The 21,829-nt window shown below is 34.7% G+C and overlaps 1 protein-coding gene across 1 annotated transcript; it reads right to left on the bottom strand.

Moving 5' to 3' along the window:
- Positions 1-12,388: 12,388 nt before the first annotated feature.
- On the bottom strand, positions 12,389-17,258 carry LOC141698435 (uncharacterized). The gene is made up of 10 exons (XM_074503127.1): positions 16,869-17,258; positions 16,699-16,782; positions 15,588-15,721; positions 15,376-15,473; positions 14,902-14,990; positions 14,739-14,817; positions 14,220-14,371; positions 14,064-14,134; positions 13,027-13,141; positions 12,389-12,881 (listed from the first exon to the last, which is right to left on the bottom strand). Exons 1-10 carry the CDS (start codon positions 17,133-17,135, stop codon positions 12,711-12,713), a joined length of 1,260 nt encoding a protein of 419 aa, XP_074359228.1. The 5' UTR covers positions 17,136-17,258; the 3' UTR covers positions 12,389-12,710.
- Positions 17,259-21,829: the final 4,571 nt, after the last annotated feature.

The raw sequence follows: 21,829 nt of genomic DNA, 5'->3' as shown, positions 1-21,829 counted from the left end.
ACAGTACCATTCATGACGTGCTCTCTAATAAAATGATACCTGATGTCGATGTGCTTTACCCTCGAGTGTTGTACAGGGTTGTTGGTGATGGCTATTGCACTTGTATTGTCACATAAAATAGGAATTTTGTTCAATACAGAGCCATAGTCTCGTAGCTGGTTCCTAATCCACAAGATCTGAGCACAGCAGCTTCCAGCAGCAATATATTCAGCCTCGGTCGTTGAGTTGGAAACTGTTTGTTGTTTCTTGCTGTACCATGAGACTAGCCTGCTACCTAGGAATTGACAACTCCCTGAGGCGCTTTTCCTATCAACAACACTTCCTGCGTAATCTGAATCTGTATATCCAACAAGGTTAAAACCAGATTCTTTAGGGTACCAAATACCTAGATTTGGTGTTCCCTTAAGATATAGATTCGTTTAACAGCAACGAGATGAATATCTCTAGGATCCACTTGGAACCTTGCACATAAGCATGTAGCATACATAATATCTGGTCTACTTGCAGTAAGATAGAGTAATGAGCCAATCATACCTCTGTAGCTTGTGACATCTACCTTAATAGAGTTTTCACATGGTCCAAGCTTGACAGCTGTAGTTGACGGAGTCCTTGCTGATGCAGAATCCTCTAGATTGTACTTTTTGAGGAGTTCTTTGAGATACTTGGATTGACAAATAAAAGTTCCATCTAACCTTTGATTTACTTGTAATCCAAGAAAGAACTTCAGCTCTCCCATCATGCTCATTTCAAATTTGTTGTGCATTAACTTAGCAAATCTCTTGCAGAGATTATCATTAGTAGACCCAAATATTATATCATCCATATAGACTTGGACTAATATAGTATCATTCTTATGCTTTTTAGAAAAGAGAGTTTTGTCTATGACACCTCTAATAAAGCTATTTTCAATAAGAAATTCAGAGAGAGTGTCATACCATTTTCTCGGAGACTGTTTGAGTCCATAGATAGCCTTGAAAAGAAAGAAGACAAAATCCAAATGATCTGGATCTTCAAAACCAGGAGGTTGCTCTACATATACCTCTTCATCCAGTTTTCCATTCAGAAAGGCGCTCTTGACATCCATTTGATAAACTTTAAAGTTTGAGAATGCTGCGAATGCCAGAAATATCCTGATGGCCTCAAGTCTAGCCACTGGAGCATAGGTTTCATCATAATCAATGCCTTCAGCTTGAGAATACCCTTTTGCTACCAGTCTTGTCTTGTTTCTTGTAACCACACCATCTTCATCTATTTTATTCCTGAATACCCACCTAGTACCAACAGCTTTCTTATGTGTAGGTCTAGGTACCAGTTTCCAGACTTGTTGACTTTCAAACTGATTGAGTTCATCTTGCATAGCACTCACCCAATCTGGATCAGTCAGTGCTTCCTCAATCTTCTTAGGTTCCATCTCAGAAAGAAATCCTGAGAACAGACACTCATTTTGAGTAGCACGTCTAGTTCTGACTCCAACATCTGGATCACCAATAATCAACTCAAAAGGATGAGCTTTATTCCAGACAGTCTGTCTTGGAAGATTTGATCTTGATGATTCGCCTTGAAATTTATTGGGATGTTGTGTCCTACTAGATGATCCTTCAGCATCTCCCCCTGAGTTATTGCCATGTTGACTTGAAGATTCTCCGTCAGTAGCAGTGGTATCTCCATTGTTGACAAAGTTTCCATCACTATTACCTTGAGTATCATCATGATTAACAGGTTCTTCACCAGCAACAACCTCAGGTTCTTGACCATTATCTGATTCTGAATCTGACATATCATCAAACTTCAGTTTCTCAGAAGGATCTTCAGTTTGGATACTAGGGAGTTTAGTGTCATCAAATGTAACATTGACACTTTCAGTTACTTTGTGTTGATCAATGATATACACTCTGTATGATCTTCTTCCATATCCAACAAAAATACCCTCATATGCCTTTGCCTCGAATTTACCACGACGATCATCTCCATCCTTGAGCACGAAGCATCTGGCACCAAATACATGAAAGTATTTGATAGAAGGTTTCTGTTCATTCAAAATCTCATAAGGAGTTTTCATGAAGTCTTTGTTGATTAGAGTTCGATTCTGAGTATAACATGCAGTATTGACAGCTTCAGCCCAAAAGTACATTGGAAGACCTGATTCACTTAACATCGTTCTTGCAGCTTCAATCAATGTACGATTCTTCCTTTATACCACTCCATTTTGCTGAGGGGTTCTAGGAGCTGAAAATTGTCTGGTAATCCCTTTGTCTGTACAGAATCCATTGAGAAGTGAATTCTTGAATTCTGTTCCATTATCTGACCTTATTGCTCTAACAGGGACATTAGAATCTAACTCAATCATCTTGATATGATCAATCACAACTTGTGGTGTTTCATCCTTAGAGTGAAGAAATAAAACCCATGTATACTTGGAATAGTCATCAACTATCACAAGACAGTAACACTTCTTTGACATCGAAAGGACATTAACTGGTCCAAATAAATCCATGTGCAATAATTGCAGAACACCAGTTATGGAAGATATGTCAGTGCCTCTGTGACTTGCTTTCTTTGACTTTCCTTTCTGGCAAGCCTCACATAGTCCTTCTGGGGAGAATTCCAGCTGAGGCAGACCTCTGACCAATTCTCTTTTGACAAGAGAATTCATTGTTTTGAAATTGAGATGAGAAAGTCTCTTGTATCATAGCCAACTCTCATCTGACGATGCCTTTGAATAGAAACAATTGACTTCAGGATTGCTTCCAGAGTTCATGTCAGCTACGAACAGATTTCCTTTCCGGATTCCCATCAAGGAGGGTTTTTCACTTTTCTTGTGCAGAATCTGACACTTCAGCTTGTCGAATAAAACATTGTAGCCGTTGTCACATAACTGACTAATGCTAAGCAGATTGTGATCAAGTCCTTGCACAACATACACATTTTCAATGATAACATTTCCAGCTAGCAAACAGCCATATCCCTCCGTTAAACCTTTGCTGTTATCTCCAAAGGTAACCACTGGGCCAGCTTTCTCAACCACATTTGATAGCAGGGCTCTATCTCCGGTCATATGTCTTGACGATCCGCTGTCAAGAATCCACACTACCGGTTGTACCTGTTTAATGCCCTGCAATACAAATGGATTAGACCTTCTTCGGAACCCAAGCTTGGCTGGGTCCGGCATACTTGTAAAATTGGCCTTTATCAGGCAAAACAACATTCTTAATTTTAATATTCTCAACGTTCTCAATGACTGAACATTTGACCTTGTGAACGGCCTTGACAAATTTCTGGTTAGGCTTAGGCACAAATGTCTCCTTTCTAGCTTTAGGAGGACTAGCAGTCTTAGACCTATCATGCTTTCTATTATTCACATGCTGACGAGGAGTAGTCTTATCATTAGAAACATGCTTACCATTAAAATAAGCATACATCAGATTAAAAGCACAAGACATACAATCAGGAACACCACATGCTTTATGAGAGGGATTAACAATAGGCAACTTATGCATGGTAGACATGGCATTTATGTTATCCAACTCATGTGTGTCTGAGTTAGTCTCAGTTGCTTTCACAACCTTGACTGGAACTTTTGACACACTTGACTTGGAGACAGCTTTCTCATTAGCATTATCTTCAGCACGGATTTCTTCTTGAATAATAAATGAGGTCTCATCAAATGGTTCAGCAATTGATTCTTTATAGAGGGGTTCATCAACACCCTTAAGCACATGTGGTACTTCCCTGCCTTTAGCACAGACATGAGGAGGGGAGTTTATGCCTAATTTTCCAATAGCAGCATTGTAATCATAACCTATTCCAGATGTTTGATTAACAGCTTGCTTATTGTAAAACTCTTTGGACTTCGAACAAGAATTAAAGTAAGCTTTAACCTTAGCCTCAAGACTGGTGATCTTGTCTTTGAGAATAGTTTCAAGTTGTCTATAACAGTCAACTCTATTCTCTAGAAAAGATACTTGTTCTTTTAATTTATCTTGATTAATGTGCACAAGTCTTAATTCATTGACCTCTTTCTCAAGGTCTTTGATTTGTTGATTTAACAATTCATTATCACGACGAGCACAATCTAAGGAACCTCCTAGATGATAAACTAATTCAGCATCAGTAAATTTTACCTCTTTTCTTGACGATGAGGTGTTTGCATCACTAACCATGAGAGCAAGATTCCCAACTTCTTCATCTTCACTGTCAGTATCATCCCAGCTTCTTCCCTTTGCCAGGTAAGCCCTTTCAGATTTACTCTTCTGATTAGAATCGTAAGAGTTCTTCCTAACTTGTTTTGGCTTCCTGCATTCTGTGGCAAAGTGTCCCAACTCATTGCAGTTGAAGCATCGAATGGTGCTTCGATCAACCATCCCTGTTTTATACCCACCACTGCTGGTGTTAGAGGATGAAGATCCACCTTTCTGGAATCTGTTGTAGTTGGACTTGTACTTGAACTTGGGATTCCTTTTGAATCTGACATTTGAGAATCTCTTGACAATCAGGGCCATTGACTCATCCTCCAATTGCTCCAGTTCTTCCAAGGAATAAAAATCATCTCCTGATTCATTTGTAGTAGGAGGATCAAATTCTGCTACTATCACATTTTCTTCAACCTTGGAAGACTGTACCATTCTTTCTGACTGTTGAGATTGTTGATGTTGTTGATCTTCAGCTACTAGAGCAGTAGACGTGTTGACCACTCTTCCTTTCCCGTAAACTTCCTTCTGCTGAATCTGCTCCAACTCATAAGTCTTTAACACACCATAGAGCCTTTCCAAAGAAATCTCACTCAGATCTCTTGCTTCTCTTATGGCAGTGATTCTATGTTCGAGATGAGTTGACAATGTTAAAAGGAACTATTTGTTGACCTCCCTGATGGAATAGTATTTACCATTAATGTTCAGGTTGTTGATCAATGCATTGTACCTCTCAAACACTTCAGTGATTCCTTCTCCTGGATTGGATTTAAAGTATTCATACTCAGAGGTTAGGATTTCTAACTTGTTCTCCCTAACTTCCTCTGTGCCTTCATTAATAACCTCAATAGTTTCCCAGATATGTTTGGAATCTTTACAATTCATCACATGTCTATTCATCAAGGGATCAAGGGAATCTACTAAAATTAATTGAAGGCTAGCATCCAGGGAGGCTTCTTCTTTTTCAGCAGGAGAAAAATCCTCAGGATCTTTCACATAAGTTCTTGCTTTGGTAATCACCACATCATTTTCTATTACCTCTGGTTCAATAACCATCGGAATTTTAGGACCCTTCTTTAACACTTCCAGGTATTTGGAATTTGTAACTTGTAAAAACAAAAACATCTTCTTCTTCCACATGATATAATTTTCTTTATCGAATAGTGGAATTTTAACGGTTCCAACTTTTTGTGTAGTCATTATGAATTTTTTGAGTGAATAAAAAATTCAAGGAGTGAAAGAAACACAAAAGTCTAGGATCTTGATTTGTACGTTAATCAGAAGGCTCTGATACCAATTGTTAGTCCCAATATGTTTGTAGAAGGGGGGTTGAATACAAACTATACCGTTTAATCGAATAAAATGCGGAATAAAAAGGTGAAACAAAATTCAAGTTAAATAAAACTTTTATTAAACTTGAAAGGTGTTACAACAACGGTATCTGTTACAAAGGATTAATCTCAAATCAATTATTACAAATCTAGAATAAATTCGATATGAACTTTTTCTATTTTTGCAATAATTAGAATCAAATGCTAAATGCGATTTGAGATTAAGTTCTAGGGATTTTGATCCGCTAGATTGTTACACAAGAACAAGATAAATATTTCTAGTGGTTTGGATTTTAACTTTACAATCTAGAATTTTGATCTTGAATAAAGCAGATGAAAAATGAAATGTTTTTACTTTTGTTTCTGCTGTGTTCTTGACTTGTGTGTTCTTTTTTTTAAAATGATCTGCTTTCTGTTGTTTAAGTAAACAAAACAATCCAGTTGAATCAACAAGACTTTCGGCAAGACAATCAAATGAACTGGCATGACAATCCATTTGAACTGGTAGGACTTTCGGTGAGACTATCCTTTTGAACTAGCAAGACAATCCCAATAGCTAGCAAGACAATCAGAATGAACTAGCAAGACTTTCGGTATGACTATCAATTGTCATACCGATTGTCATAGTAGTTCAAATCATATTGTCTTACTGAATTATTAATAGATTTTAATCTAATAAAAATTCTGAAAATCCTTAATATTAATTCTGAATTAATTAATCAATTAATTCAATTAATCAATAAATTAATCTTTGCAGATATAATTTATTTTCTTAATTAAATTATATGACTTAATTAATTAATAAAGAATTAATACTAATCTTGAGCAGCAACCATTCTTCTGAAAATCTTCTGAAAATCACTGTCAATTATGAATCAATTCCACCACTTCAATGTTGACACTCGATGTACTGTCTGGTTCATGAGTGACTAACTTCCGTGACGTTTCTTCAAGCCTTGACCTTGATACTCTTGATTTTTTTCAGACTAAATCCTTGTAATAAATTGATACCCTGACGAGATCTCTGTCACTTGATTAAATCCACAATCTTGATTTATATCACTGAGGCTTGATCAATTTCTTGAGCTTCTTCCAGTGAATTAAGTCTTCAAGTCTGTAGATGAATAATGTTTCTTAACCCTTTGACAGATGTTACTTTGTGAGATCTCTCTGACGATAGATCCACTATTTACTTATTACATTCTTATTTGAGTTGAGTTAAATCCTCGAATAAACAAATAGGCTATAACATATGCCTTTCATCTTCTTCACTGAAATCTACTTCACATGTTTTGAACATTGGTAAACCAATCTTTTTCAGCATAGCTGGAACATTTTCATTTTCATTAGCTTTTCCTTTTTCACCTACATTTTTCTTCTTCTTGTTCAAAGCATCATAATCAAGACCAATAGCATGGCTTGTTCTTCTTATGGTATTATCCAACCAACTCAGATGCATTCCTGAAAGATTTTAACTTGACTTCATTCTTTTTTAGCTTCTCCCTTAGCACTACTTCAATTTCATTTGCACATTTGAGCTTGTTCTTTAGATATGATTTTCTTGTTTCACAACTTCAAGCTCTACCAGTAACAACTCAGTTTCTTGTTTCTCAATTTCAAGTTTTTCATTTATATTTGTCAGTCTGCTATCCTCTTCATTAGCAGCAACCAAGTGCTCATCTTTTCAACAGTTTTCCTTATATTGAATCACATTTAAATATTAATCACATTTAAAGTTATATTGAATCACATTTAAATATTAATCACATTTAAAGTTATATTGAATCACATTTAAAGTTATTGTTTGACAATTGCAAAACATATATCAATCATAACTCATTAGGTGGATTGGCTTCGAAAGGATGCTGGTGAAGGGAATCTCAACAATTATTGGGTAAACGTTTCTGAAGATTGTACCATAGATCAGCTTGAAATTGTGACCATCTGTAATCTCAAAGGTCAAAGAACAGAGTTGGACCTAATCAAGTATTTACTTGCCCGTTCTCCGCTATTGAAAACGATGTACATCAACTATAGTACTAGCGTCTTAAAAAGGATGCAGCAGCAGCAATGACAAAAGAGATGTTACAATACTCCAAAACTTCATCAGGGGCTCAGATCATACACTTGAAACAAATACCTTTTGAGTTATATTATTGACGTTTAGGTTGATGTTTCTTTCAGTGTATCTTTCAATGTGCAAAACAGTTGAGTTGGCTCTGTGGTATGCCCTCTTTTCTTTTCTGTTTCAAATCCCCCCCCGGACTAGAACAATACTAAAACTTGTAGGGGGAAGAACAAATTGCTCTGGTTTTTTTATTGATTTTGCAAATTGCATCATCTTGTACGTGCTTAAATTTAGAACAGATATCTATAGAAGTTGCCTACACTAGTTACACATCTGAATTAATATTCTGCTTACACACAAAAAAACCTTAAACACCCACAGTCATGATATTAGGTTGTTCACCAACTCATTTACGTGCACTGGAGTAGCTTTGGAAAATAAGTGCAAGTTAGAGATGTTGAAGACGTTGATCTTGTCATATGTTGCGTTTCCTGGATAGACTATACTGTCACACACTAATGGTGTTGCTACAGACAATATTCCGGAGTGTAAGAAGTGTTCAAGATAAGCTTTGTCTTTCTTTGCTTTCTTAGGTTTCCTGCATTCTGTAGCAAAATGGCCTAGCTCATCACAGTTATAGCATCTTATCTTTGATCTGTCAACAGATCCAGTTTTGTAACCATTTTTGCTATCAGATGTGTACTTCCCTTTTCCTTTCCAGCTGCTGTCTTTGTTGAAAGATTGTCCTTTACCCTTGAAGAATCTTGGCTTCTTTACTATAATGTTAGAGAACTTTCTTGCCATATAGGTCATGATTGATCTAGCTCATCAAGTTCATCTAAGGTGTAGAACTCATCTTCTTCCAATTTCAGTATAACTTGTTCTTGTGAATCATTGTTTCTTTGCTCACTTGTTGATGCAACTGGAGTCTGGGATCTTGGCTCATCATTAGAGGTTTGGCTTCCATTAACAATTAGAGCACTTGAACCATCTACAACATGCCATTGACCAGCTCCTAATGATTTCGTTTGAATCATTTCCAATTCATATATTTTTAAGATTCCATAAAGAACTTTCAGAGTTATTCTGATCAAGTCTCTCCCTTCTATGATTGCTGAAATTTTCTGTTCCAAATGGTCAGGGAGTGTGAGCAAAAACTTCAAGTTCACTTATTCAGCTTCATAATACTTATCATACAGCTGCAAGTTATTGATCAGCTTGTTAAACCTTTCAAACATATCAGTAATACTTTCCTTTGGCTTAGCCATGAAACCCTCATACTGTGAAATCAGTATCCTTCTTTGATTTGACGTAACTTCCTCTGTTCCTTCACAAAGTATTTCAATCTTCTCCCAGATCTGTTTAGCAGTGTCACAGTTGACAATGTTATTTATATTACATTGTCAAGTGACTCTATCAAGATCAACTGCAAGCCACTGTCTAGGGAGACTTTTTCTTTTTCAGGCTCAGTGTACTCTGCAGGATCTTTGGGAGCATAATGAGCTGGAATGACCATATCTCCATATGTAGATTCCTCAACTCTTACCATAAAAGTGAAAGTCCCATTCTTGAGAATCCGAATGTATATTGGATTAGCCATCCTGATAAATAGCAATATTTTCTTCTTCCATAGAGTGTAGTTAGTCTTATCAAAAGTAGGGATTTTGATACTACTGATTTTCTGTGTATTCATTCTTCCAAGATCTTGAATCTGTCTACTTTCATATTTTGCTATGATACCACTTGTTAGGTAATAAATCACACACAGAGGGGAGGTGAATGTGTTTTAGTGTTTTTCTGCTTTTCTTGATTTATTTAAGGTGGTGAACAAAGTAAATTAAATCTTGTAGTGAAATGTTTTAATACTGAAATTTAGCAAGCAAAAACAGTTGACACGGTTCTTTCAAAACTCACTTAATTTTATATTAAAATTAAGAATGTTTTGCTACAAAATTTCTAGGCTCTTTGTTGATAAAGAGCTTAGCTTCTCTCTTGAGAGAATACAATATTTTCTTATCTAAATTGTCACAGCTAACAAAACATCCAGTGTTTACTTTATAGATCAGTAAACACTGGTTATTACACAACATGTAATAAACCTTATTTTTGGATAATCAAATCTTTCTATTTCTGGCTTAGTGTATCTTTGCTAATATTGCACGCCTGTGACTTTACTTTGCCAGTTAATCTTGGCCTTTGATCTTGTACAATCTTGGCCTTTGATCTTGTACTCTTCAAGCTGCTTTTGTAGACTTGTCAATCCAACTGATTAGATTGTTTGTTGATTGATAATCTTGGATATTGAACTGGTCTGCACTTTGTACTTTAAATTTACCTCGAGATCTCCAGTTTTGGTATATAAAGAACTTGACATCTCGATAAGTATATTGGCTTATCGAGATCTCTAATCACTCTATATTTGTTTTGACTTATCGAAGTCTCTGAGTTCTCTATAAGAGAATTTAGCTTGTCGAGATCTCACATCTTCATGTCTTCACTTTAGCTTATCGATAACTCTGAGTTCTCTAATGACAAGTTGACTTATCGATAACTCTGAGTTCTCTAGTAACAAATAGACTTAGCGATATCTCAGATTTCTCTAGTGAAGAAATGATTTGTCGATATCTCCAATCTTCACGTCTTTAATTTGACTTGTCGATATCTCTGAGTTCTCTCGTAGTTTTTCTGATTTCTCGATAAGTCATTCTGGAGTTCTCGAATGACTTCTCTATAATACTTAATATGTGACTTGTTGAGAACTTGACTTAGAATATTTTTCCTAAAACAGATTTATTCAACTCCAAGTTTCTTCACAATTCTTCAGAGGCATGATCTTCTTGATCTTTTTCCAGATAAAATTCTTAGGCATGATACTATTTACAGAAAAAGACTACAGTTTGCCCTTGAAAATTTTTACAGACTTAAGAATTACAATACATAATGCAAACATAGATTATCATACAATTTACTTAGGGTTGTCAATTTGATTTAGTCTTGTAATTGTACAGGCATGTCTTGCACAACATCCCCCATAAATATAAGAAAAATATAATTTGTTATATAATTTTATTTAAATGAAATAAATAATTATAAAAATAAAAATAAACATTAAATATTAAATATTTTTTTAAAAATCTAAATATATAATCTAAAATATTTTAAATTCACAACTTTTATTTGTTTATAATAGTGTTCAAGAATAATGTTTAGAATTTAACAAAATATAATATTTATGGGCACATATTTACATTTTAGAGGGAACAAATTGATATTTATATAATTTTAGTGATCAATACCTTGTGAAGATCAATGAATGAAGTCATAGATCGTCTTAACTTCTGTGTCTAATGTGATATTAAACTCGTTCTTATTCTTGATTTAGCAGTTTGGTGATGATATAAAAAAATCGTTGATTATTGCAATTTCATTTTATTTACCATGTTTTATTAGCGAGAAAAATTGCTATACTTGCTCCGAAGTAACGTTAATGAGAGAAGAGAAGGGGAAAGAAAAAAAAAATTATAATTTTATTTCAAATTCAGCTCCTGAATCTTTTAGATAAGAAGAGAAGAGATCCGACCGAAAATTCTAACAGTTATTTTCTTTTCAAAAATGTGATATTTAGAGGAAACCTCAAATATATCTTTCCAAATAGTTCCCGGCGTATTCTTTTCTTCAAAATTTTCTTTTTTTTCCACCAAAAAGCACCATAGAACTATTCTTATATACCTTTTTTTTCCCTTCTCTTTATCCCCCCAAAATATAAAAAAAAATATAATTTATTGTATATTTTAATTTAAATCAAATAAATAATTATAAAATTAAAAATAAACAGTAAATATTTTTTTAAATAACTAAACATACTATCTAAAATATTATAAATTCACAACTTTCATTTGTTTATAATAGTGTTCAAGAAAAATGTCTAGAATTTAACAAAATATAATATTTATGGGCACATTTACATTTTAGAGGGAACAAATTGATATTTATATAATTTTAGTGATCAATAACTTGTAAAGATCAATGCATGAAGTCATAAATCATCTTAACTTCGGTGTCCGATGTGATATTAAATCCGTTCTTATTCTTGATTTAGCAATTTGGAGATAATATAAAAAAAATTGTTGATTATTGCAATTTCGTTTTATTTACCATGTTTTATAAGCGAGAAAAATTGTTATACTTACTCAAAAGTAACGTTAATGAGAGAAGAGAAGGGGAAAGAAAAGAAACGGATAATTTTATTTCGAATTCAGCTCCTAAATCTTTCAGATAAGAAGAGAATAGATCCGACTGAAAATTCTAACAATTATTTCCTTTTAAAAAATGGGATATTTAGGTGGAAACCTCAAATATATCTTTCCAAATAGTTCACAACGTATTCTTTTCTTCAAAATCTCTCTTTTTCCACCCAAAAGCTCCAGAGAACTATTTTTATATACCTTTTTTTTACCTTCTCCTTTATCTCCCCCCCCCCCCAAAAAAAACCTCCGGATCACAGACGGTTGCTAAAAAACATCTGAGATACAACTGAACTGACTACACCCATGCCAATCACACAATACACTCTCTGATGTTCGTGTTTCAAGTTACTTATGGATTGAAACAATCAGTTGATACGACACTTGTGACATTAAAAAATTAATTTATGCATCATGCGGTCCATGCAAATAATGATACATACCCACACCCACACTGTTCAGCTTAAGATAATATATAAAATCTTCCAAAAAGAAACTATCATAATAACGAACCATCCAATAATAATGCTATGTCAAAACTATCCAATAATAATTATGTTATGTCAAATTCTTTACTGTGTTTGCATTTCAAAAGTATTGCAAAATTGTTCCAACATTGAGCAATCTTTCTGACTTAGAAGTCATTTTCCAAAAATAAAATATTAAAAGCTCATGTTCGTTAACCTGGATCTATATGAATTGGTCTGAAAATATCTGACACTGATCAATCAGATCTGAATCGAACAAAAATATATGGATATAGTATAGATTCAGATCAAACACACTATAAACTAGCCTCCATAAAAGAAAACCAGAACACTGAGTGTGAGCAACAATCTAAAAATAAAAAATTATGGACACAGGAAATTCCAAGAATACATCACCCGAGTATTGCAGTTGATTGAGAAGGAAGCTGAACCCAAGCAAATTCCTCTTTGTAAGCGATAGTTTCATCACAAGAGGCTTCACATGTATAAATTACTATGGTTGACCAATCAAGAGAATTTACATCATTTTGCACGCGAAAGTAGTACAGTAGCTGTGGCAAAATCTGTCACCAAAAAGACAGTTTAATTATACAAAATTTTGTAAGAACACAGGTACAGGTGGTTGTAAGATAAAATTAACTAGCAGATTATCAACAACTTAAGTTCCTAGTTTTAAAAAAAAGAAAGAAGTAAGATCTCTCTCCATACCTGAAGCTCAAAGCCACGAGGTCCACCACAATACTTACATTTATGAACATCAGTCTTTGATGGTCGGCCACTTGTCATGGGCCAAAGAGGGGTGGCTCTAGCATACCTACAATACCTGTAAAATGTTTACATATTAATAATATATCAATAAGATATTGGCAACTTATAAGTATGTCAATTATAGGTGGAGCAGAGGTTTATAACAGGTCAATAAACATGCATACTTTATTTGGCAGCAGCAGCAACAACAAACACAATAATAATGACGACAATGACAACAAAACTGAAAGCATAAAACTGAACCACAACGACAGGAGTAAAATGCTAATTATAACACAGGTGAAAAGAAATGAAAAGTAGAGCATTCACTAAGCTGAATCTAAAGTAGCGCTAATTTTATGTTTAAATGTAATAATGTATAGCTCAGTTAGTACAAGTAAATTGGCACAACATCGACTTAACGTTAATCCCATATACTCAGTTAAATACACGAGTTGAGCACCCCACAAAAAATTATAGAACTATCATGAAATCCTATCCTACGGTCTCCTGTATGTCTGCCCACTGCATGTAACAGATAGATGTCAGTATCTGGGGTTCAAATTTCTTAAGTTGCTAAGAAGAAAATTAGATCATGCAATAAATATGTTCATGCTATTAGTATTAAGTAAAGAGCCGTGGGTCTCTACAGAAATTGCCTTTCTACTCTTCTAGAGCAGAGGTAAGATATGCATAAATCTTACCCTCCTCCAAGCCTGCTAAAAGCGTGACACACGAGGTATGTTTACTTCGATTTAAATTATTTCTCAATTTCGGCAACTATAATTAGCTATAATTAGCTTGAAACAAGTGTTGTGGAATTTCTAACCCTTGTATGATTTACATCTTGCGATACAAATCAGTATACTGTTCCTTCAAAATAGATTTTCCTCTGGTACATTTTATAATCATGACTAAAATATCAAAGTTATCTAATGCCATATTCTGCTTAATTGTAATGGAAAAAAGGCTCCTTGATTTGTTGGTACACCAGTTACCTTAGAACTTGCTCAGGGACCCTTGAAACTCGCTCCTGGAAAGTGGCCCAACTTTTTTTGTCTACATCTGCCTGTTTAACAAATATAAAAACAATTTACTTTATATTCATCCATATACTCATGTTCTTGACAAACGGTTAGGAACAGAACCAAAACCTCAAAACTGTCGAGCAGTGAATTAAATCCTTCATCCACATGGCCCACTGATGCCAATGCAGTAGCATAATCACCGTTTTCAGACATCGTATCGACTTCAGGTTCATCCTCGTTAACAATATCAAATTGTGGCCAAACAGTGTTACTTGCAACTGTTTGGAAATCAGAAATTTGAATTAGCTGGCTGATGCATGTAACAGTATCACCATAAGTGAATGTGGAGTGAAACAAGTTGTTACATTCAACAATATCATTTGTAAGGTACATCACTTTGTAAACAAGCTCCAACAGTCTAGACAACGGTATCGATAACGACATAACAATCAAGAGAATGATAGAATAATTTCTGGAATTTAGCATGACTAAGAAACTATGAATAGATCTTCAAAATTGTAGATAATAAACAATTCGCCTCTTAGTTACCATCAAGCCCAAATATTGACTACTTTCTAAAGTCAGAGAGTGTAAAAGTTGTATACTTGTATTGCTAAACTTTCTCTGTTTCTGCTAAACTCTTACCGGAGCTAGAACTAGTGTGCTGAGGATCAACAGCCAACTTTCGACATTCAATATTATGACCAATGCGCCAGTGAGCAGCCTGTGTAAAGCATAAATTAAAGATCTAATAAGCTGTTTGCCAATAAAATGGAATAAAAATGATAGATAGTTAGACTTAAATAACCTGATGCTTCTCAGAACAGTAATGTGCACTTTTGCAATTACCACAAACACTGCATCCTCTCCAGGTCCCGCACCAACTGCATAATGTACCTACAACAAGGAATACTAAATAATATTACAATAATGCTCTAAGAAAGCATCAAATCATTTCAACGAGAAATCATCTCTTATTTGTATCTTATATAAACAAAGGAGAATTATATTAAGCTGCAAAAATATTTTCATCAAATGGAGGAAAACTGAAATGATAATACTTGCTCTGCTATTTTTCCCTAGCCTGGTCCCACATCATATATCTTTCTTTGCGGTGTATGAGCAATTACATATTGGAGATGGAAGCAGCAATGGAAATTATGATCCTAAAAATTATCTTACTAAGCATGTTTTCTTATATTAAAAGAAATAAATATTGAAAGAAAACCCTTCGTGTAAGTAAATGAAGAAGATAGCTTAATAAGTGACCAAAGCTTGGTACCTTTAACCTCAGATGGTCTGTCTGTCCCATTACGTTTTGGGGCTTCATAAGAGTAAAAATTATTGGAGCGAGGTAACTGGCAACGGAACACCTTCACACTTTAGATACGAAACATTTAGAGAAATAAGTTGCTGATTTTGACGGTCTGCTCGTTAACACTGAAAGAGTGTACAAATAAAAATGAAGGCCTTGATATTTGAGTGAGCAAATACCTTCTACATGGATTATCTGAAGGGCTTTTCCACTGCTCATGTTGGTCTTGCAGAAGACACTTCATCGACGGACACATGAATACAAATAAAGTTCGGTGAAATGTTGATTTCTTTTCAAAAAGGGGTGCATATACCTACAAAACAATGAAGATAAGAACTATCAGCCGATACATAGAAATAAACGAAGACAAGATCCACCCATCGATCAGGATGTAATCTCTTCCACAACATATGGAAAACATGTGAAGACACCAAACAAGTGTTACAAAAGAAGGTTTGAAGAGTTCCACTTCCCAGTAGCTCAACTTATGCATTGAGCACAAGAAAGCTCACCCTTATTCAACCAACCTTACAGGCTACTAGACTCTTAGATAGAAAACAATGTGCATCACTACGACAGAAACTCACTCCTCCCACCTCCCCCTTACAAAGCGGGCAATTGAAATGAATGTTTTATCATTGAATTCCTTTTCCCTCATGCACTAATCCAACTTGTTTAATATTCTTCATTAGATGCTCTTCTCAAAATGATTAAATAATTATTATTTTATCAAGCCACGTCAAAGTCAAGATGTTTTCCATCAGGTCAGCAGTTGAGACTAATAGGCTAGTCATTTCTGGCTACTAAATTGATGCACTAGGGACCCTTTAACCATACCAGGCCCTTCTGCATTCGAGCTATAATTGGCATTGTAGCTCAATTTAAACAAAACTTTTCTTATGCTCACACTTAAAACAAGAATCACCAGAGTACGCCTCACCATTGTAAAATTTCACCGAAGTAAGGCCCTTTATTAAATGCATATCCATGCCCCTAGAGTTTCCTATTTCATATACTATTTATCTAGTCAATATATCCAGTTATCCACATAAAAATAAACTAGACAACTTTCAAGTAAGACCTTAAAATTCAATCAGTGTAAACGATACTTAACAGTTAACACTAAGCCTCTGGAGGTAGTGAACCTTATTTGATTAATAATGACTAATAATCTCCGTAACTAGAGACAATGTTTTTTTATTGGTCCGAAAACTGTACAGACAGTTTTATTTTAATATCAAAAAATTAATATTATCCCCAGTCCCAAAGCTATAAACAAAAACAGCAAACCTGAAGCAAAAACTGCAAAGGATCACCACAAATGCCACAAACAGTTGAGCTACCGGACGGTAAATTAATTGGATCCAACCAAGCCTAAAGTACAAAAAAACAAACATTACTAACTAAATCAACAATTACAAGAAACAAACAATGCAAATTTAAGAAATAATAGAAATTACAGGAAAGCCACCAGCTTTGCTAGGGAAAAAGTGAGGAAGAAGTGACCAGTCATTTTTCGGCTTTTCGAGAAGTCCTAGCGTAACTACTGTTTCATCTTCTTCGTCTTCTTCTTCATAGTCGTCTTCAGATAATTGAGTGATTTGATTGGGATTGTTTTCAATTGGAGATTTGTCTTCATCGTTGTCGTCAAGAGAAGTGATTCGGAGAGTTCGCTGGAGATTGTCGACGGAGGAGGAATCTCCGGTGAGGTCGTTTTCACGAGACATTTTGGAGCGAGTGAGTGAATTAGGGGCGGGGGCTTAGGGTTTAACACAGGCTTGTATACACGACACCAACACGAGCCAGCCAGCCGAACGGGGAACATGTCACGAATAAATTTTACGATTTTCTATTATTATTGTTCACGGATAATTTAATTGCTTATGAATACTAATATATACATGAAATCGTTTAAATTGCAATTCAAGCAAATGATTAATTAATAAACTGATATTTCGTAACTATTGAATTGCTTCTCGTTCTTTTTTTAACGGGTAAAGATGATTTTTTTACATGAATCAAAACCACAAATACGAGTTTTAACAAAATGTAGCGGTTAATAATGTATGTATTTAATATGTATAGATCATATAATAATTTATTATATTGTTATTTGTTTAGACTTTATTTTATTTATCTAATTAATATGTCAAAACAATTATAAACTGTTAAATTGCATTTACGATAAATAGTGTAGATCTTATCTAACTAGAACATTTTGTCATTTAGAGTTGTTATATATTTCATATATGTACATATTTCACATTCCACGTATAATATTTTACAATTTTCCGCTTGTTTTGCATGAGCTTTTTATCAAAAGATTTTATAAACTCGTAATCATTTTCTCATAATAATATTCTTCGTACTCAACGTAATTTTGTGTTTAAGAAAAAGTTAACAGTTTTTTGAGTAGAGAGAACTATCTTGGTCTTCCATCTTTGATAAGGAGATTGTATTTAACTTTCTTAAAGAGTGTTTATGGCGTAAAATTCAAGGATGGAATGCTAAATGCCTATCAAAGGCTGGTAAGACAATTTTACTCCGAACAGTAGCACAAGCAATCCCTTTATATGCTATGTCGTACTTCTTGCTACCTAAAATTTTATGCAGTGATCTTGAGAAAATGATGAATATTTATTGGTGGGGTTCACAGAATAACAACAAGAAAGTTATAAGATGGACTTCTTCGACGATATGAGTATGGCAAGAGAATCGGGAGGTTTAGCTTTTCGCGATCTACATGGCTTTAATTTGGCACTCCTTGGGAAACAATGCTGGAATTTGTTGAGTAATCCAGGTTCTGGTTGCAAGAGTGTTCAAAGCAAAGTATTTCCCGGAATCAACCTTGTTTGAGGCAAGCAGAGGATGTGGTGCAAGCTTTGTTTGGTCAGGCTTATGGCAAGCAAAGAAATTTAAAGTAGGCTACAGGTGGGTAATGGGTGATGGGAGGTCCATAAATGTGGGTTCAAATGCTTGGCTTATAGATAAAGAGGGGCATAGAATTGACGAGCACTCACACCAATTAGTGAGAGGATTAAGGGTATGTTATTTGTTTGTTCCTGGCAGAAATGATGGGGATGTTTTGAAGGTTCAAAACTTGTTCTCAAGTGGTGATGCTAAGTTTATTTTAGCAATACCTATCCCTAAAAGTCAGCTCCAAGATCGTGTAGTCTGGAGTCACTCATTGGATGGAAAGTATAGTGCTAAATCGGGGTATAAGTTCTGACAGCAACACTTTAGTACCTGTAAGGAGCTAGAGGAGAGTAAATGATGGGGAAGATTATGGAAGATCCAGGTTCCTCAGAAGATTAAGATGTTTTTGTGGAGGGTGTGCAGAAACAATGTTCCTATTCGTATTCTGTTGAGGGGGAAATGTGTTAATACCTTAATCTTTTGTCTGTTATGTGGAGTTGATGTAGAACATTTGAGGCATGTTTGTCTTGAATGTAGTTACGCTAAAGGTTGTTGGGATGAATTAGGAATGAGTTTTGACACGTCTCAGGTCCTGTCATGTCCGGAATGGTTATTGAATATTTTGTTAGTTGAATCGCTTGACAAACTAGCTCAGATAGCTACAATTCTCTGGGACATATGGTCAGCTAGGAATCTGAAGGTGTGACAAAATAAATCGTTAACAGCTTAAATGGTAATGCAATGGAGTGTCATTCAAGTTAAACAATGGAGAGACGGTCAGCAGCTAAAATTGTCTCATAACAAAGTTTTTCAGCAGGCTAGCAAGACTCCAGTAAGTAAATAGAGTCCTTCAAGTGAAGGGCGAGTGAAATTGAATGTTGATGTTAGTCCCTAACAATGCAGCAAGAATTACAGAAGGGGGGTTGAATGTAATTCTAGTAAACTTTTTCTTGAACTATAAAATGTTCTAACTCAAACTATATATATAAGTGTTTTGATTTGCAAGGTGCGGAATTACAAGTTAAATAAATCAAAAATACAAAGTAATAAAAATACAAGTCTTTAAAACTTTATGGTGGATTTGAAAGTATCCACCAGAAATATATATATATATATTGTTAGGTCACACAACACTGTAGAAGAGGGTTGAATACAGTGTAGAATACAATCAAATCGATTTAAAGCACCAGTAACAGAAAACAGATGTATTCGATATAATAAACTCTGTTACAATGGAACTGTTCTCTCTCAGTGATGAACAAATATCACGAGAGCTGCTAAGTTACAATTATATGATCTTCTCGATGATCGTAACTCTTATAGAGTAAACTTATGTCTGTGTTTATATAGACACACAGTTACAAGATAACTTCTAGTTGATATGGAATATAATTTTGTCTCCTAAAATATATTAACCAGATATCTTATATAATTATTCTAGTCCTCTAACTCTTTGCATGCATATCTTCTTCTTGTATTAGTCTCGATCTTCTTTCCTGTAAATCAGCTTCCTTCCTTAACTGTTAGTCCTCCAGTACTTAAGTTCTGATATCCATCTTCTAATATTATCTTCTGATAATCTAAGTCCCGATATCCTTAAGTCCTGACTTCCAGTAAGTCCTGATTCTAATAAGAACTGATATATTCTGTTAGTTAAAATCTGAAAACTAAACATGAAACATATTAGACATGACATCTCAAATATATCCAACAATCTCCCCCAACTTGTAAATTATGCAAGAATGTACAAGTTAATAGATTTGATGATGTCAAAAACATTTAAGTTCAAATGCAATAAGAGTTTAATAAGACTATTAATTACAACTTACAAAACATCCAGCTTTACCAACATCACTGAATCAATCTAAATCCATAATGATTCTTAACAAGATCATTTATCAGATTATCTTCAGCTTTCTTCAGAACTTCAGCTAATTGTGCTTTGACCTGCATCAGTTCTTCTTCTTTACTATCACCAATTTGATAAATGGTTGTTCAGAGAGCTTGAATGGATGTTCTTTCAAGTCCATCACCAAGTCTGATAACCTTAGGATATGAAGAGTTTTCATTATAATATAAGCATCTTCCTTTCAGAATAACTTCCACCTTAGCAGAATTCTTCAGCATAGGAATTTCTCTTCCATCACCTTCAGTAATCATTGGACTGTAATGAGAAGTCTTTGTACCAGAGATTCTGAATAGATCTCTTATAGCCTTCAAAATGTATTCTGACCATCTTCTTGTAACATCAGATTTTACTTCCAGAAGATAATGAATATGTTGAAGTTCTCTGATAGACTTCTTTAATACATCAATATCAGCTAATCTATAAGTCCTTCCATCATTGAGAAATAAGATCAATTTCTCTTTTAGATTCTCCTTATCATGAGCATCTATCACAACTTGAGCAGACAACACCTTGTCAAGGTGCCTTTATTTGATTTGTTCATATGGTTTGTCTGTCAATATGAAAGGATCTCTTAGAGTAACCGCTACCCCTGTTTGAATCTTCTCTTCGTCAGAACCTAATCCAGCTCTATCTCTAGGTTACTTGACTTTCAACCCAAATGTAGCAAGTTAATTAATCATGAGATTGGATTTTGGTTCCACTGTAGTAGTTTTCTTCCATAACAACTTCTTCTTATCAGTAATTGTCATTTTATTTAAATCAACTTGAGCAATGTCAGTAGTTGATGTCTTGATAGCTTGATCAGAATTTGTTGTTTCTTCTGTACCTTCATGTCCTTTATTTTGAATAACAACTTGAGCAGTGTCAGAGGTTGTTTTAGAATCTTCAATTATCTTTCTTCTTTTCAGAATTTGAACAGTTTCATCTTCAACAAGATTATCATCGGTTACTTGAACCATTTTACACACTGGTTTCATCAGATCTTGAGAAGATTTCAAGTCCAGTGACTTGGTTGGTTCATAAATTTTTCCTTTCCCTTTGTCTTTGGGATCACTCTCAGTCTGTGATCTAGTCTTGAATTTTGAAGTTTTAGAATTTGACTTTTCCTTGATCATAATGCCTTTCTCCTTAGGCCTTGGAGGTTTCTTTGCATCAGAAGCTTTACACTTAGGATTTGTTTTCTCAGCAACAAATCTAGCTTCTTCTTCCTTGAGAGTTTCTAAATCCATTCCTGGATTGTGTTTCAGAAATAATCTTCTTGCTATCTCCTCATCAAGTGTCTGGATTTTAGGATCTTTGTAATAAACAGTAGTCTGCCTCCCCTTTAACTTCAGAGTTTAAAAGAACTTCTGAGAGTCTTCAGATCCTGACTGAATCAGAATATCAGAACTTGTCATCAGACTTTGCTTATCACCACTTGACTTCAATCTTTGAGCATTCACAGCATCAGAACTTGACTTGTTCTGAATAGAAGATTTTCCTTGAACTTTTCTTTGACCTCTGCTCTTTTCAGAGTTTCCCTGGTCATCACCTTTATCATCCTTTTTCTTCAGTTCTTGAGTAGGTGAGCATTTGGACTTAACTACCTTCTCCCCC

This window comes from Apium graveolens, chromosome 11 (genome assembly GCF_009905375.1).
Source record: "Apium graveolens cultivar Ventura chromosome 11, ASM990537v1, whole genome shotgun sequence".
NCBI lineage: Eukaryota > Viridiplantae > Streptophyta > Magnoliopsida > Apiales > Apiaceae > Apium > Apium graveolens.
The sequence above is the reverse complement of the archived record's forward strand: the minus strand, read 5'-3'. Positions and strand labels throughout refer to the sequence as shown.